Source organism: Taeniopygia guttata, chromosome 3, assembly GCF_048771995.1.
Source record: "Taeniopygia guttata chromosome 3, bTaeGut7.mat, whole genome shotgun sequence".
In the NCBI taxonomy this organism is placed as follows: domain Eukaryota; kingdom Metazoa; phylum Chordata; class Aves; order Passeriformes; family Estrildidae; genus Taeniopygia; species Taeniopygia guttata.
In genome coordinates, this window is record NC_133027.1 from 72,123,949 (window position 1) to 72,145,326 (window position 21,378).

The 21,378-nt window shown below is 37.5% G+C and overlaps 1 protein-coding gene across 4 annotated transcripts in view; it reads right to left on the reverse strand.

Moving 5' to 3' along the window:
• Positions 1-21,378, reverse strand: part of DISC1 (DISC1 scaffold protein) — a 190,184-nt gene that overhangs the window by 99,947 nt on the left and 68,859 nt on the right. For all 4 annotated transcript variants that reach the window (XM_072927125.1, XM_072927124.1, XM_072927123.1 and 1 more), the window contains 2 exons: positions 12,312-12,366; positions 7,764-7,866 (listed from right to left, as the gene is read on the reverse strand). In XM_072927125.1, the coding sequence (XP_072783226.1) occupies positions 7,764-7,866; positions 12,312-12,366 (158 nt within the window). The remainder of the gene's footprint in view (positions 1-7,763; positions 7,867-12,311; positions 12,367-21,378) is intronic.

Below are 21,378 nucleotides of genomic sequence, written 5' to 3' on the forward strand. Positions count from 1 at the left end.
AGTGAGAGAGCTCTGGTTGGCTGATAGTAGCCAAATCATTCTAACTCTTCCCAGGAAACTCAAAAATCACGGAGCCAATAGGACTGCTCGCTCAGAAAATACGTACAGAGAAAACAAAGCTAAGGAATTAATAGCCTAAGACCAAAGCTGAGACTCTGATCTAAACCAGGACATAGGGCAGAGATTCTGTGAAGGTGACTGAAGAGCAAGATGCCACTTTTCCCATCTTTCCTCCTGTCTCGCAGTGATGGTTGCTACAGATGTACAATTCTATTTTAGCCACTGCATCCATGTCCATATAAACACACTGGGTGAAAACTGGGGCAGCAAACTTGCAGTACCCAGTGCTCTGAACAGGTAAAATGTTTGCAGTGCACTATCATAAGGAACTGAGTATGTACACTTTGCTTTGAGGGACTGAACATTACCATTATCTCAAAAGACAGCAACAAAAAAGTTAAATCTTCCTCCTTAATCTTACCCTCTGGGGCTCTCTCCTCCCATGCATCCTTCATCCTCTACAGAAAGTGACATCAGGTAAGCTCCGGCAGCTTAATGTGAATGCCAAAAATACCAGCCAAATCAAGCACAACAACACACACAGGAAAACTAGTAAAAATTTTTAAAAATCTCCAGGCAGAAAGTAGCTATAAAATTGCTTTTACTTAGTGTAAACATTAGTATATTTCCCCTATTCTTAAATTTTACTTGTATGGTTACAGCTAAATAGTACACTGCACACAAATATATTTTCTATAGATTTAGTTACATGCCACAAACTCATGCCCATTATAACACCTCATTGTCAGATTTTACTGTATTGGGCAGATTGTTGTCCATTTAGTAGTCTTGAACTAAAATATCATCATTTTGATACTATTTGTCAGCAACAAATTAATTAAAAATACGGCTTGAAATCTGTGCAATTTTACCAAAAAACAAGAAATATGCTATTAATTAAACTTTATTAAATATTTCTCCCTTCAAAATATAAGACAAAGTTAAGGGTCCACAAATTTTTTAGTCACACCTTTTCTCAAATTTATGGCAGAAGTTATATACATTCAGAGTTACCATTATTTATACTTGAAGCAGAGACAGAAGTCTAAGTCCCACTGAAAATATATTCATTGTAGTACAAACAAAGGAGTCATTTTTTTCATTAATAATAAAGCATATTTGACACTAGCCTAAATGTAACAAGGAATAGACTGGTCATTCTTTATCATTATCTATAAATTAATTCTTCATATACTTACAGCACTACCTTTAATAATTCATAAGTGAAAATTTGCATTTTAGCTTAAGGCATTTGCCACCATAGTATTTATCAATGGTACTGGAATTCAAGGCTGAAAATCTTCCACCCTGTGATTAATGAGGATACAAAGTGATTTCAACACCACAAAAGAAATTGAAGAAAATAAATATCATTCACCTACACATAAAGGAAAGGGAAAAAGCTAAAGACATGACAGAAATGTAAGACTGCCAGTGTGTTTGCACCTCTGAAAAAATAAACTGCAAATGAGGGACAGTCTACCATCTCCTGAAACATTTTACAGAAATCCAGCACATTTGAATTGCAATTATTGTTTTTAAGCAATAACACATGTCAATGCTTTCATGAAGCATAACACAACTACATGATTGATATGATTCTGAAAGGTAAATGCCAGCTAGAAGAAGGTGAGAGACCCCACAGACATATATTTGGAGGAGCAATTCTCAGTCACAGAGTACCTCTTGTACCTGGACTGAATCAGTCACCATGGAGCAACTCAGGAATAATTTAAAAAAAAAGAGGGGGGGGGGAGGGGGAGGGGGCAGTGAGGAGCCCAAATAAATAAACCCCAAGTAATAACATTTCAAATCAGTAGTAACAAAGGAGAGAGAGACATCACTGTCCCCTTCCACAAGTGTTTTCTCTCATGCACTCCAGACCACAGAACAGCCTTTCTACAGGGTGACAGCACCTTCCCTTCACATCCAACATGTCTCCTTTGAACACAAAACCACAGAAAAGAATCTGCCAAAGAGATAACTTGACCTTCTCTCCTGCTCCAGGGATAGCTGCTTAGGTAAGAGGAGTGAAAGAGAGTAAGTTGTTTCATGACTGACTTCTCCAACAGAAGAAAAGCTTTTCTGCTGTCTGGTCACATGTCATGCTGGAACTTCAGCTACAACGAATTACCCTTGAAGTTATGAAAAGTACTGAAAGCTAGTAACATCCAGCAGTCTGACTTGAAAATAAGATTAAAAAGACCAAAAACATAATGTCCTGGTTTCAGCTGGGATAGAGTTAATTTTCTACTTAGTGGCTGGTACAGTGCTGTGTTTTGGATTTAGGCAGAGAATAATGTTGATAACACACTGATGTTTTTAGTTGTTCTTGAGCGGTACTTAGCCTAAAATCAAGGACATCTCAATTTTTCCATGCTCCACAAGCAAGTACACCAGAAGCTGGGAGGAAGCACAGCCAAGACAGCTGCTCCAAACTGGACAAAGGGATATTTCATACTACAGAACAGCATACTCAGCAAATAAACTGGGTGGAGTTGGCTGGGAGGGACCAATAGCTGCCTGGAAATGGGCTGGCACTGGTCTGTGGCTGGCAAGCCTCACTTCTGGCTGGAGACAAACCACAACACAGAACTGTCTGAAGTCTGAGGGACCTTTTGGGAGTTGGTTTGGGGCATTCACTAGCATTATTTTTCAAATGAGTTAACAGGCGTGCCAAAAAGCACACTGCTTGCACCAACACATGGTGGCAAATTTTATTGCATGGAGTATAAAGTGAGTGTTATGGGAAGACATGACCACACACAGCATTGAATGCTGGAACCAGGCACTGCACTCATGAAGTAGAATTAATCTCAATATGCCTCTGATCCATCAACCCAGGCTGCTGCTGGAATCAGGGATAGGAAAGTGTGGAACCAGCTATGTCACCTGAAAAGATGCAGCCCTCTATAGGACTCCAATTCATCACAAAACTGAACCTTCATGAGAAGGCACAAAGAAGCATTGCTATTTTTGCCTCTAAGGCTAGGCAAGTTCTGCAACCATTACCTCCACAACTACCTCAATTCTCAGAAAATAGAAAAGCTGAAGAAACCAGGACCATCACTCCCTTCAAGTGAAAGACAAATTAAGAACTGTATGCAGCACATCTGGGGAAGAACTTGGCATCATACCAAGAACTCTGTGTCCACTTGTATTTCTGAATGAAATTACAGACTACAGCAGGAACATGAAAACAAGGCATCCACATTAACACAAACCACTGATGGATGGCTGAAAATGTCCTTCTGCCTGTACTGGCATCTTCCAGCCTGATGGCTCTGTCTCCTCTCTAACATACTCATTCCCAACAGGAATACTTAGCACCAAATGTGGAAAGCTGGGGGACCCTTTTTGTTACTGTTGGATACATGCAAGATTTGCCCAAAATGAGCATCAAACAGCAGCCAAAGAGGCAAGAGCCCTAAAATTCAGCTTTGTGAAATACGTTATCTTGTATTTATGTCATGTTATTTATAAAACTATACTTTTACATTGAAATAAGAAAAAAACCCTTATTGTACTGGTGGAAATCATCCCACAACATCATTTCCAAGCAGCTCCCACTTGCCAGTACTTAATGAAATAGAGGTAATGATATTTATAGGACCATGACACATGGTCTCTTACTGGTATAGACAATTTAAAGATTTTCAGACTTCAAGTCACCTCACTCTAACTTCTGTTTGGATCTAATCTGTGTTTTCAAAAACAGAAAGTTAACAAGATGTAGCTCATGGATAACTACATAATAAACACAGTATTTCATGCATGCCTCCTTAGCTTCCTATTAATTCACTTTCCAGCTATCTAGTCCCATGATAATATGCATTCTCGAGAGGAAAAAAGTTCTCAAAGAGTCTATGAAAACCTTGTAAAATGTACCTCCATAAACTTCTTTTATTCAAATATAGGAAAGAGATGAAACAGGACTAAAAATTAATTTTATTTTGCATCTTCCCTCCTATTTCCAAATTATTTTCTCACTAAGGAAACAACAGAAACACAACATTTCTTACTATTTCCTCTTGTACAAAACAGCTCAAAGTATGAAAATAAGTTTCAACGGTATTTCTACAGTTACGTTCACACTTGCTTAAACATCATCTTATTTGAATTCTCTTACCAGCTTCAAATTATTTAATATGAAATTTATTCCCTAGAAAAGTTTCATGCTAAACAGTAACGCAATACTGAAAGAAAGAACAGAGTATCACGTACTGTCACGTTCTTCCTATAACTGACTATAATATTTTATGAGCATGTTAAGAGTCACTGTTAGAAAAATCACACGCAGGTTTCTAAGCACATACATTAAAGTGTTTTTTTTTATAATTAAAGACCTACTAGATGCTAAATTATGATAGTTCATTAATGAGAATTTACAAATGTGCATATCAACAGTAACATTTCATGACATCAGGAGTACTTGTTACCTATAATTACCTAAAGCTACTGACTTAATAACTGGGACAATATAGGATTCTTCTAATTATCTTTGGAGGAAAATTCTGGACTAGCATCTCCAGAGCATTAACTATTAGTTATTCATCCCAACAGGCCAATAAGAGTGAGTGAGGTGTTGATATAAAGGTTCTGAATTGTACCTGTTGATAGAAATACCTCTTGAACATGTAAGTATGGACTTCTTTTCTTTTTCCCGTAAGAAAGCTCACTGGAATTTAATTTTATTTATTTTATGGCCTTCAATAATCCAAATATTCACAAGCTTTCTTTTTTCTCTTGCAAATTTAATTTTATACTTCTTTCCAGGATGAAATAATAGGAGAGACATTTATATGCATAGTATTGTCTCTTATGTCTTTACAGTATGATTTATCATATAGCCTTAAATTCCATGCTATTGCATTGATAAGACTAACAGAACTCATGCTTGCATTGCATTTATCATGGTATTTTCCTCCAAAAATAATATCAACTATATTCTTACATTTTTGGTGCAAATACATCAATATTTTAAATCAATGTATTTGTATTGGAAAGTACAGTCCATGTAGCAAATGAATGTTGTCTGAAGCTGTCAAGACAGCCATTAAAGGCTGAGGTATATATCAGGCTTTCCAAGAGATCACATCATGAAGCCACCACATATAAGTTCTGAAAGCTAATTTTCACTTAATAACACTATTCTTTAGCTCATCTAACTTTTACGATAAAGTCACCTTTTTGCTTTGACATTGTTCCAAAGTCACTTAACTCTTACTGCTTCCTCAAGAAAAATGCTACTTTAATCAAAAATTATATGACATCTGTGTAGAGAAAAACAGTTGTTCTCAGTATCCATCAGAATTCCAATGAAGAAACTGTCTGAATGAATTATCTAACTGTTACATAAGAAGTAGAAGTAACCCTTCCTAATGTTCCCAGACTAATGAAAACCTGGAAATATGGCCACTAAACTTTATTATTACTGTATATTCATATATGCACACTATAATTCTTTCTGAACTTCATGCTGTTTCAAGACTCTCCTTAAATAATTGCATATTACCCAAGTTAAATTCTTTTAACTCCTAACAATTTAGTATACCCAGGCTGTTCATTAACATTGTTGGCTGAGAGATCAGAGAATATGCACAAAGTGCCTTGCTGAAATCTTAGCCAGTATTTAGACCTGCTTCTTAACTATGCCTTCCTTAATAGGTGTCATTCATTTACTCCGAACACAGGAATACACAGAAACTAAAGCAATTTAGCCTTCTCCATTATCCACTATTTACTGGTTTTGCCTTATAAAGTTAAAAAAAAACCCAAAAGATAACAACATAACATATTTTTATCTCTTCCTTCCTCTTCTTCTGCATTTATCAAATCTTTTCTTCCTGATTTACTTCTCTGCTAGCTAGCTGCAACTCACTCTGTATCTTGGCTTTTCTGATTTTATTCACCTCATGTTCTAAGATTAGTTCTGGTGCTTTCAGTTTTTTTTTTTTTTCTTTTTTACTTTCAGGTCTTCAGAGAAATAATTTTCTTTTTATTTTTGTATCTCCCCTTGTCCTTTGTATACAACTCCACATTTTACATAAACAAGTGCCACTACATTGACTAAATGTATCTGTATCTTACAATGAGATAAAGAAATTACAGTATCCACTGTCATCAAAGTACCTTTCATCCTTGATTTTTAACCATGCCAGGCAGAATTTTGCCATAGTAACAAATTAGGATTGTACCAGAGCCATTAAAATTCCCTGAAGTAAAAGTAAAAAAAATAAACAGTCCTTTTATAAGTACAAAGAAATTGCACTGATACTTCTTAAAAAGCATCCAAAGGCAGTCAAACAATTGTAAAAAACAGTTTATAGAAATTGAAGCATTAAATTGACTTTGGAATTCATTCCTGAAACAACCAACCTCTTTTAAGAGCTAACAAGTATAAAATGCTGTTATGAATGTTTTGGAAATGATCCTCAAGCTGTCATTCACTCTCTCCAAGTGTCAGACTGAGATACAGCTTTTCTGGCCAACTGCTTCCTACATGTAGTCTGTAGTTCCTACTGTATGTCCAGTTTATGGGCTGTTTTGTTCCCAAGCCATAAAACCCCTATTCTGAAAGTCAGAAAGTCACCTACATTTAAACAGTCTAAGGGTAGAGAAGGATGATTGCCTGGTTTACCTCTTACAGGTTGAGAGAAAAATAAAGAGGATTTCCATTTTAAAAAGGTATTATGAGAAGAAAGGAAATTGAGCATGCTCAGCACGAATACAGGATCTGGGCTTTAGTTTCCCTTAAGACTTTGCTCAAGCCTGACATTATCCACTTCTGGCAAACAAAACATGTGACAGTGCCCAAGGTTTTAATTTTAAAATAATTTGTGTGTGCAATATAGATTCTTGTATATAATTGAAAAGATAAATCACATATGGAGAGCTACATCTCATCTTGACATGCATCAAAAACCCTTTACCCTTTCTTTACTTGGTGTAACACGGGAAAACCCCTTGCACTTGAGTCCACATTTCCTTCTACTCAGCTTCCCCTCTGAGGAAGGCGTTTAGCAGAGACCCCTACTGAATCATTTGCTGAATTAGAAAAGCCACCTCTTCCAACTTAAAAGAAAGGGCTGTGATCTGCCTTTTTTCCTTGGTGAACCGCGCAGCAATTCCAATCAAGGGCATGTAAGGCTGTTATGTATCACAATCTGTAATCACATTTCAGTGTTTTACTGGTTGCAAATAATATGCATGAGTGCTCCAAGGATGCAAGTGCTCTTTTGCTGCCAACATTAGTTGTTTAATGATCTGAACAGCAGAAGCTGCCAATTATTGTATTCCATTTTAAAGTGTCATTTAAAGCCAGACTTGTAGTTATGATACCTTAGCTATACATTTACAACTTAGCTAGAGAGCTCTAAGAATGTAACTTGAGGAGTCCTGGAACAGCTACTGATGATTATACATCAATTTCACCTATGGAAAAATACCATGTGTTTTGCATGTTAATGGTCTACCTCACAGCATCAGCTTTGCCAGTAGTTCCAAACTGTGGAGAGGGACCTGAAGTACCTTACATAAGGCATGGCATAGCCATTGTTTAGTTCTGCCAGGCTGGTCATGACTTCAAGGGATCTACTCAAGCACATGAACAACTTTCCCTAACAAGTCTGTTATGAAGAGGTCGATAACCACTCTAATACATTCATTAACACTGTTAATCCTTCTCATCACTTAAAACTTACCTGAAACAGCCAGCATTTTGGCTTCAAGTAGAGCTGGTAGTTGAGTCTCAATATCACTCACTTTTCTCCTCAAAGTACTGCAGAGTTTCTGACTCGTGCAAACCTAAATTGAGGCAGACAGCCATGATATAGAATTCATTCATGTAAAAGTATAAGGCAGTTGAAATGGGGCTTCAAATGTTCTTGGCTAACAGACATGACATAACATCCTGCAGCAAGGTAAAAAAGCTTAATAAAAAGTGATGTCTTTACAGAAACACCCAGCATTGAATCCAAATGTCCAGGCTGTGCTGCACATTCTATTATTAAAACAGGGAATGGTATTAGCATTAGCTACCTGCATGAGAGAGGACATGTTTCACTACTACATACTGAGGCTGCACACAGGAGAATGGCCACTTTACGAATTCTGCACAATTTCAGCATTAATAATCATGCCTGTAGTGGAGTGTAAGTAAACCAGTATTTGGAGATTAAAATTCCATAACATACAATGTGCGCTGATTTTTATAAAAAACTGATCGTGCTCTGCATTTTAACTGAAAAAAGGCAAAGCAGCCTTATTTTTCACACAGGCAACAAACAAGGCTATATCAGCTTGATACTGTACTTTGTTTAACATCAGGACACACACATGACTAGGGTTCAGGTTTCTGACTTTCCCTTGTTCTCTTTATCTTTTTAACTGAAGGTCCTTCAACAATCAATACAGTTTGGTATTGAAAACATGGAGAGAGAAAAAATAGAGGAAAAATATAAAGGAAATTCAGCTGTTTCTGTACTTTACATCTCAGTGTACATTGCCAACTCAGAAGGAGCTTGTGCAATAAGCAAAATTTAGACAAGTCCCATGTATTCAAGCATGTTAGGGTTTACTCCATATTGCATCATTTTGGAAGGAAAGCAAAATGAACAAACAAAAACCCTTCAGTGAACTAAGGCAAATCCCTTGTTCTGGAGGCAGATGCCAAACACTTTCTTAAAATAGTAGCTGTCACTTAAAAAAACATTGTATTCATTGGAAACAAAACTAAAGCAATAGCCAAGATAGGCCCAGGCCAGTTTTGAAATGATGCCATGTGAAAGAAAATCTCCAGAGAGAAGTTTCCCTGCCTTCCTTCACTTTTACTCTTCCTTCCTCAAAAACAAGTGCCATGCTTACTGAGAGAGGCACAGTTATCACTTCACTTTTTAAAGAGCAAAACTTTATAGTTCTAATGGTTTATCTGTGTGTACAATTAAATGATAATAATTCACACATAACACTAGCTTTAAATCCTTTTAAATTAATAACACCCTCTTGTTTTACTGAGATCATCTGTTAACTATAAATGGGTCAATTTTTTTCTTGAATCAACAGAACTATCCTCCAAGCAGTAACTGTTACTTGTAAAGACTTCAGAGTCATCATATTAATTTAAAAACACATATGGCTTCTGCATCTACTATAATTTTTTAATTCCCAGATATTTCAATTTGCTTCAGCACCCCCTTCTAACCAACTCACCAGCTAATTCAGTTTAAATGTTTTTAAAACCCCAAACCTGTCAGAGGTGAATAAACGTGCCTAAAAATCCCAAAGGCCATTTCTGTCTCCCATCTACAAAATAAATCTGAAAGTTTTTAATGACTTCTTTCCAAGCAGTACTCTCTCTTTAGGGGCATTGAATGGCTCAGTGAATTGCAATTAGATGGGGAATCTTTCAGCTCCAGGAAAACTGCATTAATATATCCCATGCTGGTAATAAGTTAAAGTCATTATCACTAGACAGCTGTTTGGCAATTATGCAAAACAAGGTGGGATGTTTAATCAGTTTCTAGTGAGAACTGTCCACTTTGCAAGCCCTACTGTCAGAACAAAGCTTGCTGGCACTCTTTATTAATGGACCAAAATGCAGCAACCAGAGGCAGAAAGGCAGCCCCTCCAACTCGGAGATGATTCTTCTGGAACATGAGATAAGTAGGTTGCTGGGCCTCTGCTTATATCTATGTCACATGTATTCTGTAGATAAATGAACAACATTAATCTTCAGACCTATCATATGGCATAGTTCAACAAAACAAAATGAGCAAGCGGGAAAGACAAAGTAATATCCCCTGAACTAATGGCACTGCTTCTGCGTTACTTCAGGTCTACTCTATAAGCTCCAATTCTTTTCATGTTTTGTAATTATTGTATCTTCATAACAGATCCTATTATTCATTATAGTAGCTTATTCAGCCACTAAGGAAAGGTTATTTCTTAGCTAACAAAAATGGTGAACATTCACAGAGCCAGTGTCCTGGGCTTCCAGTAAACACCATCCTTCTCTAACCAGCCTTACTGCAGGGGCCTGTGGCCCCAGCAATGCCCTTTCCCTGTTCTCAGTTACCAGCTCTGCTGTGACCCACAGACCAACAAGCTCAAAGTCTAAAAAAATCCCTCTTTCAGTTTTAGCAGTGTTTTTGCAGACAAGTATTACTGTATTTATTTTTAAACCCTCTTCAGTGGTTCTTGATGTTTTTTTAAAGCAGATTATTTTTTAAAGGCTCTTGTTTAGGAATATACCTTACAAATCTGCATTCAGACTGAAATGTTACTTAAAAAAGCAGTCTATCTGAAGCCAGTAGGAAGCTGGTTAGAAAAGATATGCGGAATCAAGATGAAAACCAGCAAAATATCAAAGGCAAGTTCACCCATTGTCATCCTCTTCCATCTTTCCAGCTTATGATGTTAATCTAAAGCAGCAAAAACAGGGACAAGGACAGCAAGCAAAGCACTGGAATTGACTCTCCAATCATCTCAAGAGAAAAGAAGTTTTAAGTAACCTTCATATTTCTTTAAAACAGCACCCACCTTGTAAAAGATAAACAAATTCTCCTAACACTGCCTAAAGGAAGGAACAGTCTACCTGGTCTCCCACACAGCAAAATGTTCCCACTACTGAAAGCAGATACTAATTTCTAAAGGGAGGTGGTGAATAAGGGGCAGCACTCCCTTCATTAGCAGGCAGAATTTAGCTTTTGCAGTCACAGCTGAAAACAAGAGAGATGAGGCAGAAAAGGCCATAGAAATGCCAGTGGCACAGGGGAAAAGGATAGACCTTTGACAAAGGAATGTTTTCCCCATTCAATAAAAAGGTTTAAAAGACCAGCTCTATTTATTTTGAGATGAAAATAATAGGATGAGATTATATGAATAAACTAAATAGGAAATTATTTGGAGAAGTCTCACTACATGCTTCCTATTTATCTTCTATAACAAATAAAAGTCATCACACAGGAATGGAATAAAATTAAAATAGTATTTTATCTATTGAAAATTTAAAGAAAAAAAAACCCCAAGCTGTGACATTCTACCTCAAGCTTCAACTGCTTTAAAAAATCTCTAGATACTATGGTGATAAAATAAAACCTCATGAGACATTTTCTGGGGAAAAGGCAAATTCCATACCTTGTTTTTTAGCTTGCAAATAGCTTGAAACAACACTTGAAACATCACTTTGAGCTACTGAATGTCTCGTTCATTTTAGCAGATGAGCTGTAGGTTAGTTACAATAATTTCCTTGATACTTTGCTCATAGAAATTTTAAAAATACAGAGGGAATCGTTGTTACAGTCTATATTAATTTCCCCAAGATGTGGGTATAAGCAAGGAATAGAGAAAATGAGCTCAAAATAAAGAGGAAGAGAAGGAAGGAGTGGTTGTGAGATGCAGTCTTCAAATTATCTTTTTAACAGTGCACAGTGAAAGCGCTGGTCAAGATGATTAGGAAAAACAGATGATGAAGGATAAAAGTTTTACTGATTTAGATGACTGCTATTAGAGCAACTGTTAAAAATAAGTTTATTTCAGAGTATAAATTCATTATTAATCAAAACTCAGAAATATTTTTCACTTCCTATTTCATATAGATCTACGTGAATTGGCTAGAGTAAATGGATCTTTTTTTTTCTAAAGCATTCATGGAGCAGCTGGGTCATTCTGAAATAAAACTTTAGTGTTCTACTTCTTGAAAGGAGCCCATGAAATAAGAAAGATAAAGGAAAAGAATTAACATTTCTAGTTAGAACAAAAATTATGCTAAATATGCTATATCACTTTTCTTTGTATTCTTAAAGGATATGAAAACTAGATTGCTAGCTAAATTATTAGTGAAATGGTGGGGAAAAGAGGTACTTCATTTATGCTCTTCCCTTCACACCAACAAAAACAGAAAGTAAGAGCTTCTTATTAAGAATTTTAAGAGCTGAAACATTCAGCTATAACCATGATTCCATGAAGCTGAGGAGTGTCTTCCTGAATTGACACCTGAGCAAGAGCACTGACCACTGGTAAAAAAGCTGAGAAAGAAGAGATTACTCCACCTGCTTCCTGAAGAATTATAATCCATGTGGGCCTGTTCAAACAAGAAGTTTGGGAGGGCTTTTCAGTGTATACTAAAATATATTTATCTGCAAAATCTTCTTAGAAGGAGCACCACAAAACTGACTTCCTAAAACAAAGACAATATGCATGCTATGATCTGCTTCTGTAAATATTCTGAAGAACTGAAAACATGTACTTACTTTGGCAGTAGTTTCTTTAATGGACATGTTGAACAATTGTTCCTTCTCCTGAAGGCTAAAAGAAATTCAAATAAAATAAATTGAATAAATTAAACAAAAAAGTTAACCTCTGCTCAACAAGGCCTGCTACACAAGACACATTTTCATATGGAAATGAAGTGTTAAGGTGACTCATACAAACACAACAGAGACAATATCAAGACAAAAACTGTGCTTCATTTCAGGGATGCTAATGACTAACCAATATCACCTTTACAGTTCTTTATTAATGAGTACACAGATTTTTTTTTTTTTTACTTACCCTTTGAAACACAATTATGATTATTTGTGTAATCATAATACCTAAAGCAAACTTAGAAGTTCCCAGCAATGTCCAGGACTGGTTGCTAGACTATTATCCAAAAACCTAACACAAAGGCATTTCTGACACAAAGAAATGGCACTTTACTATCCTCTTACAACCCAGTTTTCAACTCTGTCAGAAAAAGTTCAACCACAGTAATGTTATGTGTTCTCACAGTAATTTTATGTGAAATACCAGTACTGAGTTTCTTTAGGGCCATAAAAACCTACCAAATATTTGTACCAAGTTGATGCAACAGTGGGCTGAAATTGAGGCATCACCCATGCTTATATGAACAAAATTCAAGGTTTTCTTCCACATATTATAAGCATGTAGATGTCCTACTTTTATATTACCAAATCTAAAGTAAACCCGTGCCTTTGGTTCTCGTAAATAAATCCACCATTTGCATTTTTAACATGAATTTTAAAAATCCAAGTTAAATCAATCATCAGGGGTTAGGAGAGAGGTTATTTTTGCCACTTTAATACTCTACTCTCTCTGACTTAGGAGGTGTACACTTTTTCTACAGTGTTCAATTACTTTATCACACGCTATTTTCTTTTCTGTCAAACACCTCAGTTATGTGTATGTGACAGTCAGCACTCCCCATTAGCAGCATCGCAATTTTTCCTCATTCCTGTGTTATAAAAACTCTCTATCATGACCTACTGTTACTGTTTTTCCCAAATAAGAGCTAATGATATCTTTCTGAGCTTTTCTCTAGTATTAGGCATTGAAATATCCAAACATACCAGAGACATCACTGGACTTATTTCAGTGATACTCCTCCATGACAAGATAGTTTTGTATTCATTTTACAGGTGGAAGAAACAAAAGCTGCTGTTATTCAGAAAGCACACTATAACTGAGTGCCTCTTTTGACATGCACACAGCTCCTGCTGCCTATGCATTTCTCTTTTCTATGCATTTCAGTTTTCTTTAGAGAACCTGCCCTTATTTTCCAAGCACAGCACTTACTGAGCCCTAGTTTCAAAAAGTCAGCATTTTCATGAGCATGAATCCCAAAGCACATGAAGCTGGAATTGCAAACACCTACTGATCACTTAGAGGAAGGTTGGTTGGACCATCTTGCTCAACTGCACACAGGAGTGAAACAGCCTCAGAGGCAGAATTCAGAGTATCATTTAACCACATTAATAAGGCATCTATTTGCATTGCTGTCCCTAATACTCTGCTTCAAGGAGCACACATCTTTCCTATCTACAGCCCAGCCAGGCCTGTCACCTCATTACCACCCCAGCGCCTATGCAATGAAACAAACAGAAATGCAGCTGCCTACCTATGTAGGAGTGTTTAATGACATTTCTCACAGAGTCTCAAATTCCTCCCTTTTCTACAGCAATATATGTGCAAAACACAAAGTATTGCTGGTGTAATGATGCCATTATCAGCTCCCTGCTTGCCTGTGGGCATGCCAGACAGAATGAACTATTTAGCCACTTCTTTTCTTATGCTTTGGCACTCCCAGTGACTTTCAGCATCTCCCACAATTGGCATCTGAGCTCATCAGGTTATGAAAAAAAAAAATGGGCTTTGTGTACAGATGTCAAGGGGCCGCAGCAAGGCTGCAGTGTGTAATTGAATGAATACTGGGTGATTGACCCAATTGTACTGAAAATGCCTCATAAAATTCAACTTTAAAGACCCAGACCATAATAAAATGTAAAGTGCAGTTTTAGCCAGAAGAACAACAGTATATAGATGGCAACTCTAACAAAAATCTTCCATGTGTTCTTCCTCTATCTGTTTCCTTTCCTCACAGAAAGCCCCCCGCAGGTTCATACATTTCACTGCTCTGCATAATTCACACAGCTAACAGGAACAGAGATCAATTTTTAACCTCTTTTGAAGCAATGCATCCAAAAAAGCACAGCAAACTAGGACCGAGTTGTCAAATCTGCATTGCTAACAAGGACGCACAAACCCATGCAGACTTTCAGGACCAGGTGCTGAGTGGGAAAAAACATTCTCTCTATACCCAGATTTCTTTTTCACGAGTCTCTAACAAGTCACTGAAAAATAAATAACTAATCAAATGCTGCCACTTCAGTGATAGCAAAACTACAATTTTAAGATAATTTTGTAGAACTATAGTTTTAATGGAATTTTATATTAATCTGTTCTATATCAAATAAGGATATCATTATTAAGCAATTAATTTGACCCAAGCTAGTGATAGCTGGATTAACCAGACACTCAAATCTAAAGATCCTTCTGTTACAGATACAGCATTCACACAGACTCTTAAAAGTATATTTGTTTTATTTATGGCACGAATTTCACAGTAATATTTTGTTTCAAATCCTTGTTAGCCTTCAGAGTGATACCAGAGGACTCCCTTACCCCTTGCAAAGCTTAGCCCATCATACAATGCACACACAGCAATCAAAACCATGGAAGAACCAGCCATCGTTACCAACTACAAACTGCTTTTAACTACATTTATTCCCAGGTTGTTTTCTTCTGCCACAAAACACTGTCACAGAGAAGCCCCTCACAAGCTTTCTAATTAACTGACAAGGTAATGACCCACAAGAGTAACCAGCAGTCAATACTGATTCATTCTACCAACAAAGAGCTTTAACCGCCATGATCTATTACATGTGACTTGAACCAGAAACAGCATTTTCTTTTACAACCACCCTGGAGCATCATATTTCATTTTAAGGGGGGTATTCTGTCTGCTTAAAAGCTACTTTAGGCATTACTACAAGGGTAAATGGCTTTAGAAAGAGCTCTTTGGAATAACACAAAATTCTTCCCTGGGAAGTTGTCCATAGTTTTGACTCGTTGTTATTCTTCTCTGACAGAACAGCTAATCAAGAGTTTGACAGCTTCTCCTCACAGTCTTAGCAATCCATTATGAGGACCACTTAGAACTTGCTTCTCAAATTCAATATAAGCTAACTCTATCACAGAGAAAGCAAAATTCTTGACACAGCTGATGAAAGGACTAGAGCACGACAGGAATTCAATTAACACAAATTTAACTGACTAAATATGAAGGAAAAGAAAGGTTTTTAACACTTCCAGAATCCACAGCAATTATGTTATATACAATCTATATACATCATGTGCAGTATCTTCATTCATGCAGATGGCCAGAAAGGCCTTTCATTTAAATAACATGCCATGGACTTACAGACATTGGGATCCATTAGGAGGAAAGAAGAACAGGAATGCCCCAGAGTATCACTGCATACAGGCTAGACTAGAATAGGAAAGCAGGAGCTGAGGAATTATGTAATTTCTGGATGACACACGAAGCACTACTTCGGCAAAACATAGACTTTGGCTGGAGAGTTGCAGGAGGGTGTGGGAATGCTGCATGTTCAGGAACTGAAGTTGATCTGGCATGTAACAAGACTACGGGAAAAATTTTAAGATCCAAACACTTCAGGCGGTACCCTTTAAGTACCTCATTTTACTGATATTGAAGAGTAGCTACTAAGTATATTTAATTGTAATAACACAGGTGGAACCTGCTGAGATCATGATGTTCATAACTGGGAATGGTGTGCAGGCAAAATAAAGGAAGACATTTCAATGCAATAGGGGACAGAGGAAAGAGTAAGAATCAAGGGGTCTGGTTCCCACATCCCTCACTCTATCACAGCTTTCCACATTACCACAGAGGACATTAAGTGGTACAATATAACAGATTCTGTATAAAATGCCTTTTAAAGAATCTTCCGAGAAGCTTAAATTTGCGTGCAGGAATTACAGATACTGTGGAAGTGGCTTTGTTCTAAGGGAGGCTAACTAGCACAATGCTGGGAAGAATGGCTTTCTCCAAAAGGAAGGAATGTTTCTGAATATCTTTCCTTCCACTATGCTAGTATATTTCCCTCTGCATGAAAAGCTATTATGTATTTATGTTTTGCTTCCTATGAAAAAATTCAAAGAATGCAAATGGGCAAAAGGCAATTCATGCTGTTCTCCACATTCAATATATATAAATATACACACTGCTTAAACAGAAACAGGTCCTGCATTAATAATAAAATTTTTATACAGCAACAAAAAGTGCAGTCAGAATTTAGTTTTGTATCCACACAACAGAACATACCACACACAGGGTACCAATATAAAACAAATAAATCCTGTACTAAAGATTCTTATTTTTCATAGAGAAACTAAGCTGCCACTCTGATCCCTGCCTGAAGACACTGAAAGACAAGTAGAAAGTCCTTTAACATCAAGTATTCTCTTTTACATTACTGTCACCTAAAAAATTATTATAGATCTTGTCATTACAATCCCAATCTCCACACCACAGTACAGTGCTTAAGCAAAAAGCACTTCAATTTCCTTAAAACTAAGCACAAGTCAGAACAATTTAAAATTACCCATATTTGAATTTCTAATTCAAGAACAACAGCCTAGAAGCCCACGCTCAGATTGTATGCAGAAAGCATGATGGGCTGAATTCTCAATTCATATGAATATTTATTTCCTTCTAGATAAAACCAGCAAATTTAAACAGTTTACAGTTTGAATTTGGCCCAGAGTAATGAGACTGCCTGCAAACAATAGCCTCATTCTCATGACCACAACCTACAGAGATCATGGCTTTTACAGCTTTAATGTCTTCTAACATGATTCTTCCTCCAATTCTAAAGTCACAAGAAGTTATACTCTCTGAGAAGATGAAAATATATAAACCAAGGCCTACACTTGTGATTTTGCTTTTAACAACAAACAGAAGCTGACCTTCAAAAAAAACTTTTGTCCAGTCCCTTGTAAAAAAACAATCACAAGTGCTACTTGGGGAACCTTTGGTGTAAATGTCTGCTACAGTCTACATCAAGGCAAAAGTCTTCAGTATATGGACTTCACTGTGACTTTAGGGAATAAATCCACAGTATAAAATCAAATCAATCAATAACTTCCTTGTATTTTTATAGTTCCCTCAAAGGGCATATCTCAGAAAGCTTTGAAAACAACTCATAAAAGAAGAGCTTTGAACAAAACTATATTTAACAAGAGGCATCTTTAAGGTAGACATGTACAACCAAGACTAAAGAAAAAAAAATGAGAAAACATACTTGTTACCAAAGTTCTCTTGAGGAAAACCAACAGATTATTATTTACAGATACCATGGGCAGATTTTACTAGGACAAGACCTACAACTGCTCAATTAGGGACATTCAGAGATAGAATGCATTAAATGCACTAAAGGTAAACCACCACATTTTGTTCTCTTTGGGAACTCTTTACCACAGAGTTTGATTCTATCTAATGAAGAAAGAAATGGGATAAGATTTTCATTCTATGTGATTGTCTCATAAGCCTGTCTGGGCTACACATCTGAGTATCACCACACAGAGAAAGCAATTTTTCAGCCAAGCACTTAAGTTCCTTGTCATCTTTGTGCAATGATCCATGGGACTTAAAACAATGGTATTTTCATAGAAGCACATCTTTTTAATGGGAAGTAAAACTACCCTTTAAACCTAAGTTAGGGTTTTCCAAATAAACTCTGATTTTCTTCTTCAACAATGCAGCTCACAAAAAACTTCCACATGATGACAGAGAGCTAGTTGAAAATTATAAAAATAGAAAATTTCTGCTCAGCTGATATGGTAAAAATCCAATTTCTCTATCTAAACCTGAAAGTGCTCTTGAGGAAAGGACTTGGACATTAAATACAAGGAAAGAAAAGTTGTGTTTAACTCGTAATAAAAATGAAATTTCTGGCAGCTGCAAGGACTAGTCATGTGAACTAGAAGTAAAATGCAAAATCTCACCATGGAAAACTTCCAACCTCAAAAATTAATCTGATCTGAGACAGCAACTATCAAGAGATGTACTTTAAGGCACAGGAGCATCACACCTTCTGCACATTTCAATCTACAAAGTTCTTGAAGGAATATGAATGAGAACCCAAAATTATGCACCTACCTCTGAGTGATCAAAGAGCTGTTTTTTCTCCAGCCATTTGCTCTTCTTCAAGCTATCATTTGCAGAGCAGTATTTCTTCACTGTTGCTATATATCAAGGATTGCTTCAATACATGTGCTTCCCCACTCAGACTTTTTCAAGAGTCAGAACTGGAAATACATTTTCTCAATGTTTGTATAACCTCAGCTAACCAACAGGGTTTCTCACTGAAAACCTCCTGGGCTGCTCAGTGAACTGCACTTGCCTTTGTCAACTCTCAAAGACTTCTACCTACCTATAGGAAGTGTACTTTAAAAACTCATCATCCTGCTCCGCTCTTGCATACATAAAAACTCTAAACAGAGTCAACTGTTATGATGAGTACTGCCAGACAGTAGCCCAGTTAGGAGATCTGAAGAAAAAACAGGACATTGGATGATATTTCACAATTTTTTATAAGAATTATTAATTAAGTGGTTTCTTAAATGCCAGTAATGCAAGGACAGAGGCAGAATCTCAGTATGGTTTTGGGGTTTTTACATAAAATCATTCCAACAGAAATTCCAACACCTGAGGATGCTGCATGCATCTTTAATCATCACAATAAGCTCTATTTTTATTGCCATGTATTGAGAAATCTTCTGGTCCTATAAATCACCATTCAGACAGCCAAACCAGCTGGCTGTTTCAACCAACCAAACCATTCATATGGTGCTGGATTTCCCACCACTCTTCTGCCAGCTGATGCTGCAGGGCAGTTGAAGCAGTTGTTGCTTCAGCTGCTATCAGGAACAGGAGCATCAGAATGAGAACAAAGGGACAATCAAACAGCTATCTGTAGGAGCAGCTCATCACTTCCTAACTAATACTTTCCCCAGATTTTCTGACGTAACAATAGATTCCCATTCTTCTGCTACATCTGTCTGGAGTGCACAAAAACTAGAGCTTGCCCATAGCAGCTGCAATTATTCTCCTAAGAATAACATCCATTTTACTTCACTGACTGAAAGGGTCTGTCCCTGGATATTGCTGCTAGCTGTTTCTCTTCATTATATACAAACTAATTTAGTATCACACATTGATTGAGACAGCTGGTCATTTTTCCCTGAAGAGAAGTAAATCTCATTGTGCACATACCCAGAGGAATCAGCACATATGTGGCTTGGGCTTTATAGGCTGCTACTTCCCATTGGATGCTGCTCAAGCAAGTAGTGGGAAGCAGATGCTCAGCAGAGAAAACCAGATTCCTCATTACACCATACACGTAAGTACTCAAGGAACTGTTACTTAGCCTTCTGCTGCAACTTTTTTCTTCTATAACACTGCTTGGGAGGACAAAAACTGCCTTTAAGATTGCTCCAAAACAATTCAGGTTGTCTGTCTTCCATGTGGGAAGACTGGCTCTTTCCTTTCCCTGCTCTGTTTTTAATCCCCCTTCCTCGTGTTCTCCCCAAGGAAGGCCAGTGCCTATGGTGTGGGAGTAGACTTTGCAGAAGTTTATTTTTTCCTGCCTCCAACGGCGGTCCCCTCTCCTCTTCCAGTGGGATCAGAGTCATTATGAACTTCTTAGCCACGTTTGCACCTTCACAGAAAGCAAATTCACTTCATGTGCCCAAGCAGAGACATTTATAGAACACCAGGCTTTCTATACACAGCTCCTCCTAGAGTTGCTGCCACAAGAAAGGAAACATAACCACTTGCTCATGAACTCTACCCTTCTATCCTAGGCAAAGAACAAAGGAATGAAATTAATCCTAGACAGACAAATGGAGAGGAAAACACCTATCTATAAGAAAGATGAATCTCTTAATCAGTCACCTCACAAAAGATGAGGCAGATCTCTTCTTTCACCTATGACTTGTCTTAGCCTCTCACAAAAGACTGTAGCCAAATACTTTGAGAAAGCCGAGATGATGGCCTTGTCAAAAACAAACACAGGTAAGGGACTAGCTGAAAATGAGACAATCTTATTATCAAGGCTCAAGCTGGATTATATTTGATAAGAAATTGGGAGTTCCTCTGGAATAGCTATTACAAAGACTGAAAGGGACTCAGATGGGCTTTTGGCATAGCTGCTGTAAAAGCAGAGAACATTCAGCAATTGAACACTTTGCCTGGCCTACCAGAAAACCCATTTGCAGTAGGACTCCTGAAGGTGAAAGAGCAACGAGTGCCAATTGCCATCTCCACGGTGCACTGCCAACAGTACAGAACAACTCAAGATGCTGTGATCCCCATCCAGATTGACTGTAGACTATCGTGGCTTAAATGAAGTGACTCCACCACTGAGCACTGCTGTGCCAGACATGCTGGAACTCCAGTACGAGCTGGAGTCCAAGGCAGCGAAGTGGTACACCACTATTGATATTGCCAATGCATTTTTCTCCATTCCTCTGGCAGCAGAATGCAGGCCTCAGTTTGCCTTTACATGGAGGGGAGTGCAGTATACCTGGAACTGACTGCCCCAGGGGTGGAAGCACAGTCCCACCATCTGCCATGGACTGATCCAGACTGCACTAGAAAAGGGTGAAGTTCCAGTACATCGATGACATCATTGTGTGGGGGAACATGGCAATGGAAGTATTTGAGAAAGGAGAGAGGATCATCCAGATTCTGCTAGAAGCTGGCTTTGCCATCAAGAAGAGCAAAGTCAAGGGACCTGCCCGAGAGATCCAGTTCCTGGGAGTGAAGTGGCAAGATGGACAGCATCAGATTCCCACCGAGGTCATTAACAAGATCACTGCGATGTCCCCACCAACCAGCAAGAAGGAAACACAAGCTTTCCTAGGTGCCATAGGTTTTTGGAGAATGCACAT